The sequence below is a fragment of the Trichomycterus rosablanca genome, chromosome 4 (genome assembly GCF_030014385.1).
Source record: "Trichomycterus rosablanca isolate fTriRos1 chromosome 4, fTriRos1.hap1, whole genome shotgun sequence".
Taxonomy (NCBI): domain Eukaryota; kingdom Metazoa; phylum Chordata; class Actinopteri; order Siluriformes; family Trichomycteridae; genus Trichomycterus; species Trichomycterus rosablanca.
In genome coordinates, this window is record NC_085991.1 from 32,634,308 (window position 1) to 32,652,370 (window position 18,063).

General features: G+C 37.7%; 1 protein-coding gene across 2 annotated transcripts; it reads right to left on the reverse strand.

Annotated features, from left to right (window-relative positions):
- Positions 1-647: 647 nt before the first annotated feature.
- On the reverse strand, positions 648-12,956 carry naa40 (N-alpha-acetyltransferase 40, NatD catalytic subunit). Of its 2 annotated transcripts, XM_062993214.1 has the most exons (9): positions 12,633-12,636; positions 11,842-11,915; positions 9,654-9,749; positions 9,500-9,552; positions 8,926-9,021; positions 6,278-6,436; positions 6,019-6,102; positions 3,137-3,214; positions 648-2,940 (listed from the first exon to the last, which is right to left on the reverse strand). In XM_062993214.1, exons 3-9 carry the CDS (start codon positions 9,690-9,692, stop codon positions 2,796-2,798), a joined length of 654 nt encoding a protein of 217 aa, XP_062849284.1. In that variant the 5' UTR covers positions 9,693-9,749; positions 11,842-11,915; positions 12,633-12,636; the 3' UTR covers positions 648-2,795. The 2 variants fall into 2 exon arrangements, with proteins under 2 accessions (XP_062849284.1, XP_062849283.1); XM_062993213.1 differs by lacking the exon at positions 11,842-11,915 and having other exon boundaries at positions 12,633-12,956.
- Positions 12,957-18,063: the final 5,107 nt, after the last annotated feature.

The window sequence follows — 18,063 nt, forward strand, 5'->3', positions numbered from 1 at the left end:
GGTGGCATAAAGTGGCAGGAGTGATTTGGCAGAATAGTACCTGCCAGAGTGAAAGGAAAGGTTTACAAGACAGTAGTAAAGCCTATTATATTATATGGCTTGGGAGCAGTGGCACTGAGAAAAAGACAGGAGAGGGAGCTGGAGGTGACAGATGAGGATGCTATGATTGTCATTGGGAATGACGAGGATGGACAAGATTAGCAATGAGTTTATTGGATGGACAATGCAGGTAGGTTGTTTAGGAGACAAGGTTAGAGTGAAGAGATTGAGATTGTTTGGGCGTGTGCAGAAGAGGGATGAGATTTCTATTGGGAGGAGGATGCTGGAGGAAGACAGGAAGGCCAATGTTGAGGTTTATGGATGCAGTAAGGGAGGACAGAACAGGGCAAAATCAAGACGAATGATCCGCCATGGCGACCCCTGACTGAAACAGCTGAAAGTAGTAGCTGGATCATTAGGCACACAATTTTTTACAACGTCACGATATACTGTAGTGTTAATGGTTTCTATTATTGAAAAGTCAACTAAGAACTCGATTTATAAAGTCATAAAAACAGCCCAAGCCTATTTTTCTTTCTTCATTGTAAACTTTGAATTCATGAATCCAGGAAATGAATCTGTATTTGCAATGCACATGGTAAAAAAAGTCAGAGTCAAACAAGTTTATTTGTTGCAAACAAATAAAACACAAAGCTGAGATAACATCCCTTTATGCATCAACAACAAAGCATGAAAGGAATATTAATTAATCAAACAGCCTTTCATTTCTTAACATCATTCCATCAAAACCCTGTGAAGGCAAATAAAATGAAAATGCAAATAGATTATATACAGTTCTGGAAAAAAAAAAACACAGAAATGATAAAAGGTTATAATACTTAAAAAGAAGTACTTTTCTACACTAAGGGTCCATCATAACTCATATTAACCCTTCTCACCTTTCTCATTTTAATTGGGAACAGGAAAATTATCCTTAAACACCAATCCCCTGTATACAGCTGTTATAAAACGTATAATATAGTCTTGATTCAGTTGAATGACCTGAGACTGACTAGTTTGAGTGATTACAAAGAATACAAAGCCATTCACCATTTTTGTTCCTTTAAGTAATATAACACTAAGGTAAGCTCATTGCATTTTCTTAAAATGTATGTACAAGTACCCTGACAGAAGTAAAAACCAATGTGACATGCACTTGGACTCATTGTAATATTCAGCAGCTTGAGAGGAAGAAAATGTAAGGATGAAAGTGTAGCCCTGAAAGGTTTCTGATTATCATGATGGATAATGTGCGGATTTCCAACTCACCCTGCTGTTCCTGAGGTGAGGGCTTGAGTTCATTACACAGAGCTGTCACAATGGCCATTACTGCCATCTGTTACTCTAACTATGTGAAACTGGATATTATGGAATTATTTTCCTCTGGTTGTGGTCAAGGTAAAACTAGTAAGCACAAAGAGGTAATACAGATGCAGTGCTACGATTATTTCTAGGGCTTAGTTCAGTCACCTCTTCACAGCTTTAGCTTTAATATGCCAATAAAAATACACCATCAACAAGAGCACCATTTGTGTCGCATCTTTAAGAAAAAAGACCTGCACTTTAGAGCACCAGCAGAGCACCTCTTTCTAATGCTGCACTGTAATTCATTTTAATAAAAACTAAAATATGTTACAGCATATTCTGTAAAGACTCAGACAGGATACTACCAGGCTATATTAACAAGAAAATTGTTGCAAGACATCACATTATAATGTGGCCAATTCAGACTGCAGTGGTAACTTAAGTACAGCAGTTAGGTACAGTGCCACTAATGGGAAGGTTGAAGGTTCAAGACCCACCACTTCCAAGTTCCCACAGGGAAAGGCCCTTTAACCTAAAATGCTGTTTAAAGCTGCAGCGTCAATTTTGGGAATTTGGATACTTCTCTGGTATAAATATTGCATGCATGTTGTGCAAAATCTAATCTAAATGGAAAAAAAAAATCTTAATGGAATAATTCGATGCAATATGTCCAGCCTTAAACTTTAGTACAGAAATCTTATTAATGGCAATTATTTAAACATTAAAGGCACACCCGTCAGTTTATTACTTTTTCTTACAGTTAAAAATAAGGTGGAAATATTTGAAGAAAATGATGACATAAGTTAAAACAAAGTGAAGAAAGCAGGTGTACCAGTAGCATTAAACAACAGTATCTGTAAAACACACACACAGACTTATTGACATTTGTCCTGCTACTTGACCTATACCCCTAATCTGCTGCTGTACTTTGTAACCGTTTTACTCAAAAATGTACCCCATATGCCTTTAAATATGATTTCAAATAATTGGCTATTATAATGAACTTTAAGGTGTAATTTAAATATAATATGACACAAAATGAGGTATTTCTTTCCTATTTTAAATATAACACAACCTGTATCACTACAACCCTAAATCACCTACTTTACTCACATCATTACACGTGACTGAACAATCTGCAAAAAAAAAATCATTTATCCACCCTCAAAAGTGTATTTTACAATTCTTGGATTCATCTTTTATCTAAGTGCCTCATGAGCTTTAAACTTACTGCAACCTTAGTCTGAATACTTTCTTAAATACTTGCTCCTGAAAATAGGGATGCTCTGACTGGCTCTTTGTTCAGACTTCTTTGTTCTACACTGTGTGACTGAACCAAGCTTAAGGGGATTTTATATGGAGCTAACATGGAATAACATGGGCCAAAAGGTGATTACTGGCAGGGGTTTCTAATGAGGAGTGTTTGTGTAACAAAAGAGGAAGGCCAGCACCTAATGGCAGCAGCCTCCACAATGGCTGCCGCCGTGCGCATGACCCGACGCCTCGCCGTATTTCGTCCGTCGACTCAGAATCTCATAGGAGTACTCGTCACCACAGCAACCAGACATACTGGGCGATGTTTCGTCAATCTCAAATCTGAAACAGACAGTGATTAGATTAATCACACTGAAATGGTGTTCAAGCACTGCCAGGATATTAGATATAACACCCCCTACACATCTATTGCAGGCTATTTCATACCATCTTCATTTCATGAGAGATTTGATACTTGTTTATTCATACAAACAACTCATAAAGGAAAGAAAAACAAGGTAAAAGAGCTTGAACTTACTGCAGGGCCTCCCTGAAGAACTGGTATGCTCCGTGATTGTGTTTGAATACAGTCAACATGACTTTTTTCATCTGTGTACTAAAGCAAGACAGAAAGTGTGTAAATGTTTTATGTTTAAATGTTTTATATACTACACATACACAAACACATGTACATACACACACATATATATACAGTGGTGTTCAAAAAAATAGCAGTGATTTTTAAAACGTGAATAAAACGCAAAATCATTATAATAACTTTTATTTCCATAAATGCAAATGCACTGAAAATACTACACATTCAATTCTAAATCAAAACATTAACAAAATTTAGCCAGTTTGTGTTAATCCTTTACAGAAAGATGAAAATAAAAGAAAGAAAGAAAGAAAGAAAGAAAGAAAGAAAGAAAGAAAGAAAGAAAGAAAGAAAGAAAGAAAGAAAGAAAGAAAGAAAGAAAGGAAAAATGAATATTAGGCTGTTAAAAAAGATAGCAGTGCCAGCATTTTTCTTTAAAAACTCAAAAAATTTATCTATAAACTGAAAAAAATGTTTGAGGTTTCACTTTACTTTAAATTACTGAACTAATATTTAGTGGCATAACAATTGTTTCCGAGATCTGTGTTGCATGGAGTCGACCAACTTCCGGCACCTCTGAACAGGTATTCCAGTCCAGGGTGATTAGACTACATTCCACAGTTCTTCTGTTTTTTTGGGGTTTTGCCTCAAAAAAACACGTTTCAGATATCAGCCCACAAGTTCTCTATGGGATTGGTCACTCTGTTACCTCAATCTTGTTTGTCTGTAACCAAGATGTTTTGGGTCATTGTCATGTTGAAACACCCATTTTAAGGACATTTCTTCTTCGACATAGGGCAACATGATCTCAAGTATTCTGATATATTCAAACTGATCCATGATCCCTCGTATGTGATAAATAGGCATAACACCATGGTATGAAAAACATCCCCATATCATTTTGTACCGCCATGCTTTACTGTCTTCACAGTGAACTTTGGCTCGAATTCAGTGCTCGGGGGTCGTCTGACATACTGTCTACGACCACTAGACCCAAAAAGAACAATTTTGCTTTCATTAGTCCACAAAATGTTGAGCCATTTTTCTTTGGACCAGTCAATGTGTTCTTTGGGAAATTTGAACCCATTCAGGACACGTCTTTTTCTTAACAGGACTTTGCAAGGAGTTCTTGCTGGTAAATTGGCTTCACTTAATCATCTTCTGTACTCACTGGTAACTTCAGATGTTTCTTGATCTTTCTGGTGGTGATCATTGGCTGAGTATTTGCCATTCTGGCTATTCTTTGATCCATTCGAACAGCAGTTCCACGCTTCCTTCTGCGTCTTTCAGGTTTTGGTTGTCACTTCAAGGCATTTGAGATAATTTTAGCTGAGCAGCCTAGAATTTGCTGCACTTCTCTGTATGTTTTTCCCTCTACAATCAACTTTTTAATCAAAGTACGCTGTTCATCAGAACAATGTCTGGAACAACCCATTTTACCCAGTATTTCAGAAGGAAATGTGCTATGACCAACCTGTGCAACATTTGGTCCTCCTACATTAAATAAGGGCAAAAACTGACATCTGTTCTTCTGCAGAATGAATGACTTCACCAATTGAACTCCTCACTGCTATTATTTTGAACAACCCCCTTTCAATCAATGCTTCGATTACTCAGAATGAACGACATGCATGTCCTAATTGTTGGGTTTGTTTTGTTTTCATGACTCTACTACACTTTCAAGTAAATTTTTTGCTATGTAGAAATATCACTTCTATTAAAAACAGTGATTTATCAGGTTAATGGTGTTGGACTGCTATTTTTTTAACACCACTGTATATATAAATATATAAAACAAGAAATTTGTTTTTGAAATTCCTAATAAATAGAGTTAGTCACCTTCCCTTGCAGCAAAAAAATGTTTTTGGGGTGGCCAGGTGGCACAGCGGGATATTCTGCTAGTACACCAGCGCAAAGATTGTGAACACCCTGGTTCGAATCTTGGCTTTGCTACTTGTTGGTGCAATTGGCAGTGCCGACAAAAATTGGCCACCGTGTCTGCTGGGTGGGAAAATGACCAGACTAAGTGGGTGGCAATGACTCTGGTTAGGAGACATCTTTCAATGGTCCAAAAAGGTGGCATTAAATCCAGACTATAAGCTTTCTCAGACACGACCAATTACTACTACTACTGCCCTTACGGTTTCCAATGAAAATATTAAAGTGCAACTTTATGAAGATCCCTTCTATATAAGTGTGTGTGTGTGTGTGTGTGTGTGTGTGTATAAAAGTAACAACTAAGCTATTTTAACAAAAGGGCTCACACAGACTCGATTACTTGATTTCACAATCATAGCATTCCTATGCTGGATTAATATTAGACTGGACTTTTCTGAAGTCTGTAAGTAAGCATGTTAGTTCCCTACAAACCTTTGTGAGAATGCATCAGTGTATCAGTATCAGAATGTTATCAAGTATTGCCCAACACTCAGTGGGGTCTTTACATTTCTATGCAACCATTTGTAGAGGCCCCCCAAAAATTTCAAAACATTCAATACGTTTTAAGCCATCAGATCTTATGGTTTATATTGAGAGTTAGCAAGCATCCAGTTATGATTAAACATTTAGCTTCCTAAAGGCCACCAACAGTTGATACAGCTCTTATCTTGGCATTTAAGTATACAAACTCAAAATCTATGAGAGCCCAGAGACCTCCTTTAAGTCTTTCTTCAAAATCTCAAAACATAAGACAGCAGACTATATTAAATGTATGGTATTTAGAAAAATATTGCTATTTTTGGAACCTTATGTAAAAATTATTTGAAAATAGTACACAAATTACAACAATAAACAAATCATTAATTAGTAAATATGGGACGTTGTACCTGTTGGCGATGAGCTGTAGGATTTGAACAAGAAACTTTCCTAGACCTTTCCGCCTGGCTTTGCTCTCCAGCTGCAGTTCATAACTAAAAAAAAAAAAATATATATATATATATAACCATTTAGTTAAACACACTAATGATTACTATAGCTGTGTTTCCATATTCACACATTAAACAGACTCTGTATCTGACTGCAATAAAATCCAAGCATGTAACGATACAATTGATTTCTCATGGCAGTAAAAATAGCTGCTCTTACCAGTATAACACCTCGTCACCACATTCAACATCAAATCGAAAATGAGAGAAAGCAACAGGAGCAGAGTCAGCATCACGGGCCAGTAGATACCACGCTCGTTCATCTTTCATCTCCTCTCTCTTCTCTCTTTCTTTCCATCCCCACTCACTTTGTTCATATCTGTAACACAGAAGAGCAGGCAGCCATTATCAGCGGGGTTCTCACTGACATTATAAACATAAGGGATGGGCTGTCCAGATTTTTTTTTTGTTTTATCCAGATGTATTTATTTTAATGTTATTGTTTTATGCCATATTTATTCATTACATGGCAAAAATTGGTATCATGTTTCTGTCTATTTTATCTTGTCTTCATATTTTAGTCTATTTTATATTTTCATTGTTATGGTTGCAAGGTAGGTTAAAACTGTTCTTGTGTTGTTTTGTGTAAGAGTTTCTGTTATGGTTTCAGGCATATGTACTTGTTTGCTTTCCTTAGTGTATTTGGTGCATTCTATTAAAATGTGATTTATTGTAATAGGTGTTTGGCAGGTTTTCTCCTTTTATCAGGTGTTGGTGGGTTACTCTGCTGTGGCCTATTCTGCATCTTGTGTATACGACCCGGTCTATGCGCCGTCCCTGGTGTGTTCTTGGTTTACCGTCAAGGAGTTTTATCCAGATAAATGCACATTTTAACTTTGTTATCTTATAAATCTGTAATGTTTGGCAGTTAAAAACAATGTACTAGAAGGCCTAATGTGCTAGCCACCACCGTTGGGATCAGAATTCAAATCATAGCTGTGCTAGTGACCGGCTAAGAGTCTACACCCAGACGTGATTGATCCATTTGCGGATGAAACCAATTGTCCTGACAGGAGTTTTAGGTCTTCTTATCATCCCAAAAATTTATTTCTGTTCATTTTAACAACATGGCTTTATTGGCTGGTTGTATAACTCAATTACAACTCATGAACATAAAATTCTTGAGAAATAAGTTTAATGATAGATTAAGGAAGTTATGTTTGACAGGAGGTATAGTGTTGTTACCATGAAATGCAATGCATTCACTTTGGCAGATTGTTTGTACACAAATGTCCATTGTGCAATTTTAAATGTGTCTATCTATCGAACATTTTTAATAAGGACTTGGGAATGACTATTTTTTAATGTAAATCTGAAATAAGTTCTCACATTTTCACCAATTTTGTCAAATATGTTTGTAGTGTGAGGTCGTAAACAATGTACCTAGCTGAGGATTGACTTCCACAGTTCTTTAAATCTATGGAAACTGGGATTGCTGAGCCCTTGGAGAAATTTCAGACCACCCACTCCTTGTTAGATTTACAACGGTTCCATTTTTTTTCTTCCATTGGCACTTACTGAGGTTTGCCTAAGTGCTATAGTCTTAGAAAATGCATGGCAACCATTTTTGAAGCAATACTTTTTAACCACAGTTATTCTATAATGTCTTTAGTTCGTGGCATAGTGTTTCAGTGGCAATTTGGTGACTGCTTGACTTTATCGTAAGGTTCAAAATGAGTCAGATATACACAGATCAGCGATAACATTAAAACCACCTCCTTGTTTCTACACACATTATCCATTTTATCAGCTTCACTTACAATATAGCACTTTGTAGTCCTACAATTATTGACTGTAGTCCATTTGTTTCTCTGCATGCTTGGTTAGCACCCTTTCAATGATCAGGACTCTCCCAGGACCACCACAGAGCAGGTATTACTTGGGTGGTGGGTCATTCTCAGCACTGCAGTGACACTGACATGGTGGTGGTGTGTTGGTGTGCGTTTTGCTGGTATGAGTAGATAAGACACAGCAGCGCTGATGGAGATTTTAAACACCTCACTGTCGCTGCTGGACTGAGAATAGTCCACCAAGCAAAATATCCAGCCAACAGCACCCCGTGGGCAGCGTCCTGTGACCACTGATGAAGGTCTAGAAGATGACCAACTTAAACAGCAGCAATAGATGAGCGATCGTCTCTGACTTTACATCTACAAGGTGAACCAACTAGGTAGGAGTGTCTAATAGAGTGGACAGTGAGTGGACACAGTATTTAAAAACTCCAGCAGCGCTGCTGTGTCTGATCCACTCATACCAGCACAACACACTCTAACACATCACCACCATGTTAGTGCCACTGCAGTGCTGAGAATGATCCACCACCCAAATAATACCTGCTCTGTGGGGGTCCTGACCATTGAAGAACAGAGTGAAAGCAGGCTAAAAATGTATGCAGAGAAACAGATGGACTACAGTCAGTAATTGTAGAACTACAAAGTGCTTCTATATGGTAAGTGGAGCTGATAAAATGGACAGTGAGTGTAAAAACAAGGAGGTGGTTTTAATGTTATGGCTGATCAGTGTATACAGGGCTGGTATGGTTTCATGAAATCAAGCATGGTTTTGTTTAGTTTAATTAGCTGATTCAGCTTACCAATTAATTTTGGCAAGCTGGTTAATTAAGTATACAATGGATAAAAAAAATTTTTTTTCCTTTGTAAAATATGCTTTATTTTAAGCTTTAAATAATTTAGTGCTACACATATGCACACAAAGTAAGACTTTTTTACACCACTGTACATATTTGTGTGTTAAAAGCTAAGTTAATACAAAGCTGAAGAAAAGGATTTTGTTGTGTTAAATACCTACAGTGTCTGCATGTTAGCTCTGGTCAGCTCATATGCCCACTCCACAGTGATGGAAGACAGCGCAGTCACCCGCTTGCACTCAATTTCTAAGTTCAACCTGCCATGCAAAAAAAGTACATTTTTAAGAATCACATAGAACTAAATACAAATGGGAAAAAATGGAATCTGAACACAAATGAAAACACTTTTACTGACCCGCTAGACCTATAATTAAGTTTCTAAGACCCTATCCAGAAAACACGAGATACAGAGGATCATGTCGTCTTCACAGACCTTTACATTTGACAGTGTTAAAAAAAAAAAAAAAAAAAGACATATCACAGCCCAAGAATCTGGCATTTAAAAAGCTGAGTATTTGCTCCACATCTGCATTATGGACATAATCATCTGACTTATAAATGCTGTCCTGCATTCTCCTTGAAAGGTTATATGACTTGCTGTGCAAATTGACTCACAGATGCTAAGCTTGTGCAGACAGAGAAACACTTAACAAGTCAATATGAGTTCAAATGTCACATTCATAAAGCTGGAAATGCTCAGAGATCTCAGAGATGAGCAAATGACAAATCACTTACCCATTTCTATCATACTTTTTGAACACTGGAAATGCTGCGAGAGGATCATCAAGCTGCAGAGACAAAATATGTGACAGTTAAAATGACACAAAAAACAGCTTCCACATATAGTTCTGAATACTTTTATTTTGAAGGTGTGAGGGAGAATTTTGACCTTATTAGCTGCAACCACTTTAGCACACACAGCATCCATGGCTGCCCTCTCCTCAAGCCTCCTCTGCTTCTTCTCTTTCGCTCGGCTTGATTTTCTCTGGAGGAAACAGGTGGAAATAATGTTAGCGGTCAATCAACACTGACATTTCAAATGACCTTAAGGAAAGCACTAATTTAATGTATTGCTAATTCATGATTTTGGAAAATTGATTATTGGTTTGGAAACCAGTTCTGTAATCTATACAAACTCATATGCAAGGAGGCTGCCATGCATTTCCTGAATTTATTAGACACAGTGTTAGTGCCTCAGTACACATTGTACAGTACCCGTAGTTACAGTGGTGGCAAATGGTAGAGCAAGCTCAACAGGATATTAGAAGCAGCCTGAACTCAGGGGTACTCGAGGACCAAGGTTGAAATGTTTAATATAGGTCAGTTATCACCAGAAGGTGGAGGGTGTGCAGTATTCTAGCACCAGGATTGCTGTCCTACATAGGCAAGGTTGTACAGCAGGGGCTCTATTTTAAGAATTTGTTAGCAACAACACATTTCTGATGATTCAGTTGAGGACGAATTCTGATTAAGTGTGCACATTTAACTTTTAAAACTCCCTCAGGCCTAACAGTATGTGCAAATTTCCAGACATTTTTTTATTATTATTATAACAGGAATGTGTACTGTAAAGAACAATGATAAGGAGATAAAGGAGAAGAGTGACCACTATAACTGAAGGAAAAAGGATGATGTAAAGGCGAAAAGCACTGTACTGACTAGGGATAAAAAAATTTTTAAACCGAAAACAGACCGTCATTAGTAGACGGTTAACTGATAACCGTCAAGTTTATAATGTCCCATTAAAATATAAAAAATCAGTTTCATATCAACACATCTTTATACTTTATTTAATAAAAAAAAAAGTCTAACAGTGAACATGGCAGTAAAGAAGAACAGTAACATGAACATAAAAACAGTAAGCAGTAGCAGTTCAGCTTTCAGAATGATTTTATACAATCAGGAGTAAACATTTCATTACAATAACTAAACATTCTAATACACAGATAGTAAAAGTTTTAACTGACTGATTATTTTTGCAGTTATATGATGAGCAAAATTCTGCCTTTATAACAGGACAGGGTGATTGTGTTTGGTGGTGCACTGCTAAACATTAAAAAAGTTAAATATTATGATTCATGTAAAGATTTTGAAGGACATTTTAATATTATTGTACACTCCTACCAAAAAACAAAAATGCATTTGAGAAAGAATTAAGTAATTAGATTTATTATGTGCTTATATGTACTCTCTATTTATATGGTTGTCTGAGCAACATGTGTAAATTATGTATTACATATTTTCAAATAACGCAATGTTTGTTATATTGCCCTATAATTTTTATTTATTTAACATCGTGCTTACATATTGGCCTATAAACAGAATTATTTATAAATGAGATTTTGTAAAATTGATCTGTAATTTTCCTAAAACACAATGTACTGGTTAGACAGAAGTTCATGTAACAATATGTATTGATAAGCATAGCAGTCTTCTTTAGGTATCCATATATTTTAGTCAATTACCCTCCAGTTAAACAGTATAGACAATAGTAAAAACATATCCTTGATGATAGCATTAATGCTATATTTTACAATAATTGTCAGTGCTGTAGTGCTTCTGGTGCCACCTGTAAAGAGAGCCAATTCAACAAACCCACACAATCCCTTGCTCTCTTACACCTAACAGCATTTTACATCAGCTAATTCCTTCTACATTATTTCGGGTGGTTTAAAGAAACCTAAAAACACCTAAGAAACCTAAGAAATATGCAGACACAGACAGTGAAGAAGCTTGGCACACTTAAGTTTCCAAGACTCAAGTTGCTGTGTGCCAGCCTTTCTATCAGCTGTGATGTTATACCACCTGTTGCAGTGTATAATTATTACTGCACGTATTATAATTATTAATGCACGTTAGGGAATATTTGGTGGAAACCATGCATACATTTATAGACCTGACCTACCGTGTGTTAACATTTTAGGTGTGGAAAACCTTTTTACACATTGGGCCCCTCTACTACGAACTGAGTATTATTTGAATGGCACAGATTACCACAGTATTGTTACTGACCAGGTGCATCCCTCTATGGGCACAATTTATCTAGCTTATAAAGGGTGATATGCCATGTTACAAACCACAAGTCGTGTTAATCTGGTTCTGTGAATATGACAACAAGTCCCAGCCACCGGATCAGAATCCAACAGAGCATCTTGGAAAAATGAGAAAGCTCATGTTGATACTAAAAAACATCATTCAATCAACTGGTTTTAAAACTGTACTAAGAATTTGGAAATGCCTCTAATATCAGAGCATTTAACAGCATCTTACAAGAAGGAAATAAAAATAAAAGAAGAGCAACATGAGGATGGATGTAAAATTAACTTGATGCCAGAATCTGACCTAGACTTTTACTAATAATGATACTTTTATCATGACTACGTTTGCCTGATGAATAAGAGCAGTTGGTTGAGCTGTTGTAGACACATGTCCGGCTTGTTTCCTCCTGCCATGCCACATGTTAGCTAACACAGCATTCCTCCACTGGCTAACGCACAATAGACTGGTGCAAGTACAGCACTTTTCTATTCACCCTGCAGTCATTCATTCACTCAGGACATACTTCAACACTGACCGGTCTAGTTGGCTTGCATTATATTATAAAGGTTGGGTGAGAGACACAAATGTGATAGACAGACGAAAAGCAGTTACAGAAGCACAGAACAGTTGAGTGCCCATGATACTTGGTAGAATTATGCAGCGCCAGGCCAGCTGTGATCAATGTCACTACCACATCTCTCCATCATACCCGCTCACTTCAGAGGGATCAGGATTCATCAGCGTCTTTGTTCAAACTGCCGCCCGCATTTTGCACAAGCAAAGTAACCCATAGCATCAATCAATCCATCAATAAAACACATCAACTCACCCCCATTTTGCAGGATTTAAGCAATCACTGAGCAGCGTGGATCTCTTGGAGGCTTTATGAATCTTTCAGGACGCGTGTTTTGTAGAAAGCAGCGTCCCCGAATTCTGCTAATGCACACTAATAATAATAACCGAACAGGCCTACGGGAACACAACTATTAACCCGTTAGCACCACCATAAATCCTCAATAAATAATACTATACTCATACTACGGTTATGCCTCTTTTATCTGTCCGGCAGGTTGGCGCCAAACAGCAGAAGCGACACCTAATTACGCATACAGCAACCTTACTCTTTCTTCCTTCTCTCCTCTCCTCTCCTTTCCTTTCCTACCCCCCTCTCTCTTTCCCCTCGTCCACAGCAACCAGGCGACAGGAACTGACGACATAGCTCTAATCTCTTTTGCCTCCTTACACCCTATTTAAGTGCACTACCTAGGGTCTGAAATAACTACTTACGCACACTATCTAGCATGCTAGATTTTCAAGTTGCAGCAATTTGCAATTCAGCCATTGGTTTTAAGGTTATAGGTTTTGTTCAGGTTTTCTTATTTTGCGTCTACAGGTAGAAACAAGTATCATTGAAGTAATTAAAAATCAAATACATTAGGCTGTGAGCTGATACATCGGCTTATTAAATTAAAAAAGTCAAAATGCTAAGTAAAGATCATTGGCCCTAAGGCATTCATCCATGCTTATGGACGCTACACATTGTAAATGTAATACTATATATATATATATATATATATATATATATATATATATATATATATATATATATATATATATATATATATATATATATATATATATATATATACAGTATATATACAGTGGGGTCAAAAAGTAACTGATTGTGCAAGTTCTCCTACTTAGAAAGATGAGAGAGGTCTGTAATTTTCATCATAGGTGCACTTCAACTATGAGAGACAAAATGAGAAAAAAAAATCCAGGAAATCACATTGTAGGATTTTTAAAGAATTTATTTGTAAATTATGGTGGAAAATAAGTATTTGGTCAATAACAAAAGTTCAACTCAATACTTTGTAACATAACCTTTGTTGGCAATGACAGAGGTCAAACGTTTCCTGTAAGTCTTCACCAGGTTTGCACACACTGTAGCTGGTATTTTGGCCCATTCCTCCATGCAGATCTCCTCTAGAGCAGTGATGTTTTGGGGCTGTCGCTGGGCAACACGGACTCCACAAATTTTCTATGGGGTTGAGGTCTGGAGACTGGCTAGGCCACTCCAGGACCTTGAAATGCTTTTTACAGAGCCACTCCTTCGTTGCCCGAGCGGTGTGTTTGGGATCATTGTCATGCTGGAAGACCCAGCCACGTTCCATCTTCAATGCTCTCACTGATGGAAGGAGGTTTTGGCTTAAAATCTCACGATACATGGCCCCGTTCATTCTTCCCTTAACACGGATCAGTCGTCCTGTCCCCTTTGCAGAAAAACAGCCCCAAAGCATGATGTTTCCACCCCCATGCTTCACAGTAGGTATGGTGTTCTTGGGTTCTTCTTCTTCCTCCAAACACGACGAGTTGAGTTTTTACCAAAAAGTTCCATTTTGGTTTCATCTGACCACATGATATTCTCCCAATCCTCTTCTGGATCATCCATATGCTCTCTGGCAAACTTCAGACAGGCCTGGACATGTACTGGCTTAAGCAGGGGGACACACCTGGCACTGCAGGATTTGAGTCCCTCTCGGCGTAGTGTGTTACTGATGGTCCCTTTGTTACTTTGGTCCCAGCTCTCTGCAGGTCATTCATCAGGTCCCTCCGTGTAGTTCTGGGATTTTTGCTCACCGTTCTCATGATCATTTTGACCCCACGGGATCGAGGGAGATTATCAATGGTCTTGTATGTCTTCCATTGTCTTACAATTGCTCCCACATTTGATTTATTCACACCAACCTGCTTGCCTATTGTAGATTCACTCTTCCCAGCCTGGTGCAGGTCTACAATTTTCTTCCTGGTGTCCTTCGACAGCTCTTTGGTCTTGGCCATGGTTGAGTTTGGAGTCTGACTGTTTGAGGCTGTGGACAGGTGTCTTTTATACAGATAACGAGGTCAAACAGGTGCCATTAATACAGGTAACGAGTGGAGGACAGAAGAGCTTCTTAAAGAAGAAGTTACAGGTCTGTGAGAGCCAGAAATCTTGCTTGTTTGTTATTGACCAAATACTTATTTTCCACCATAATTTACAAATAAATTCTTTAAAAATCCTACAATGTGATTTCCTGGATTTTTTTTTCTCATTTTGTCTCTCATAGTTGAAGTGTACCTATGATGAAAATTACAGACCTCTCTCATCTTTCTAAGTAGGAGAACCTGCACAATCAGTGGCTGACTAAATACTTTTTGACCCCACTGTATATGTATATATATGTATATATATATATATATGTATATATATATATATATATATATATATATATATATATATATATATATATATATATATATATATATATATATATATATATATATATATATATATATATATATATATATATATATATATATATATATATATATATGTGTGTGTGTGTGTGTGTGTGTGTGTGTGTGTGTGTGTATATATGTATATATATATATACAGTGTATCACAAAAGTGAGTACACCCCTCACATTTCTGCAGATATTTAAGTATATCTTTTCATGGGACAACACTGACAAAATGACACTTTGACACAATGAAAAGTAGTCTGTGTGCAGCTTATATAACAGTGTAAATTTATTCTTCCCTCAAAATAACTCAATATACAGCCATTAATGTCTAAACCACCGGCAACAAAAGTGAGTACACCCCTAAGAGACTACACCCCTAAATGTCCAAATTGAGCACTGCTTGTCATTTTCCCTCCAAAATGTCATGTGATTTGTTAGTGTTACTAGGTCTCAGGTGTGCATAGGGAGCAGGTGTGTTCAATTTAGTAGTACAGCGCTCACACTCTCTCATACTGGTCACTGAAAGTTCCAACATGGCACCTCATGGCAAAGAACTCTCTGAGGATCTTAAAAGACGAATTGTTGCGCTACATGAAGATGGCCAAGGCTACAAGAAGATTGCCAACACCCTGAAACTGAGCTGCAGCATAGTGGCCAAGATCATCCAGCGTTTTAAAAGAGCAGGGTCCACTCAGAACAGACCTCGCGTTGGTCGTCCAAAGAAGCTGAGTGCACGTGCTCAGCGTCACATCCAACTGCTGTCTTTGAAAGATAGGCGCAGGAGTGCTGTCAGCATTGCTGCAGAGATTGAAAAGGTGGGGGGTCAGCCTGTCAGTGCTCAGACCATACGCCGCACACTACATTAAATTGGTCTGCATGGCTGTCACCCCAGAAGGAAGCCTCTTCTGAAGTCTCTACACAAGAAAGCCCGCAAACAGTTTGCTGAAGACATGTCAACAAAGGACATGGATTACTGGAACCATGTCCTATGGTCTGATGAGACCAAGATTAATTTGTTTGGTTCAGATGGTCTCAAGCATGTGTGGCGGCAATCAGGTGAGGAGTACAAAGATAAGTGTGTCATGCCTACAGTCAAGCATGGTGGTGGGAATGCCATGGTCTGGGGCTGCATGAGTGCAGCAGGTGTTGGGGAGTTACATTTCATTGAAGGACACATGAACTCCAATATGTACTGTGAAATACTGAGCAGAGCATGATCCCCTCCCTCCGGAAACTGGGTCGCAGGGCAGTGTTCCAGCATGATAATGACCCCAAACACACCTCTAAGACGACCACTGCTTTATTGAAGAGGCTGAGGGTAAAGGTGATGGACTGGCCAAGCATGTCTCCAGACCTAAACCCAATAGAACATCTTTGGGGCATCCTCAAGCGGAAGGTGGAGGAGCGCAAAGTCTCGAATATCCGCCAGCTCCGTGATGTCGTCATGGAGGAGTGGAAAAGCATTCCAGTGGCAACCTGTGAAGCTCTGGTAAACTCCATGCCCAGGAGAGTTAAGGCAGTTCTGGGAAATAATGGTGGCCACACAAAATATTGACACTTCAGGAACTTTCACTAAGGGGTGTACTCACTTTTGTTGCCAGTGGTTTAGACATTAATGGCTGTATATTGAGTTATTTTGAGGGAAGAATAAATTTACACTGTTATATAAGCTGCACACAGACTACTTTTCATTGTGTCAAAGTGTCATTTTGTCAGTGTTGTCCCATGAAAAGATATACTTAAATATCTGCAGAAATGTGAGGGGTGTACTCACTTTTGTGATACACTGTATATATATATATATATATAGCGAGTAAATTCACCAAGTATAGGCGAAAGTTTCTTCACGAAATAAGCTATTGTCAATGTAATCATTGAATTATTTTGACTTTCTTTGTTAATAAGAATAATAAATCACCTTTACCAATCAGTTTATATAAGGAGGGCACCGGGTGGCTTGGTGGGTAACACTGTTGCCTTACAGCAAGAAGGTCCTGGGTTTGATTCCCAGGTGAAATGGGCTGGGTCCTTTCTGTATTAAGTTTGCATGTTCTCCCTTTGTCTGAGTGGAAACTGTGGTTTCCCCTAATAAAAATACAAGTACAGTAGAATTTACTGTGGAGGAAGTTGTGGTCATTCATTACAAGGAGTATGTGGCTGTGCTAGAAGTTATAGAATAGTGCCAGCATCTTTCGGGCTTTGGGTACAAAAACAATCAAATAACTACTGACTCAGTCCTTTTACCAACTGAGCTACCACTGTCAACAATACCCTGATAAAAGGACATAAATACTTTATTGTTCTGGGAGCTTGGTGGCCCCACCTGCAATTCTCCAAATGTTAAAGCATGGACATTTTTCTTTTAATCCATCATACTCAGTGTGTGCAGAGGAAATACACACATTCATTACAATTAAATAGTAGGAAGTTATTTTCATACATGGTCTTGGGTGGAAGATTTAATTTATTGAATAAAATTGTTGTCCAGCCTGAATGTGGAAATAAAAGAGCTTTATCAGGGATTGCCTAACTTCATTAAGTACCTTTAGAATGATTTGGAAAGTCGATTGGAACTTAGGCTTTGTTGTTCAACATCAGTGACTTAAAAATTTTGATGGAAGCCCTGCAAAGTAGCACAGACTTACAGGTACGCTAATTTACAGACTTACAGAAGAAGCCTGGCCTCTGTGGTGTGGGGACAAAGTCTATACTGTACTTCTACTTTTACTTATAATAAAAACTTTGTCACTTTAAGTCATGGTTAAGCTGGTTAATTTCATAATGTAATGGATTATGATGGCAACATGATACAGTATATATTTGTATATATACAGTATATATATATATATATATATATTAGGGCTGTCAAACGATTACAATTTTTAATCGCGATTAATCTCAGAATTTCATATAGTTAATCGCGATTAATCGCATAAAAAAAAAATCTGTGTAAATGTTATAGAAAACAAGGATTT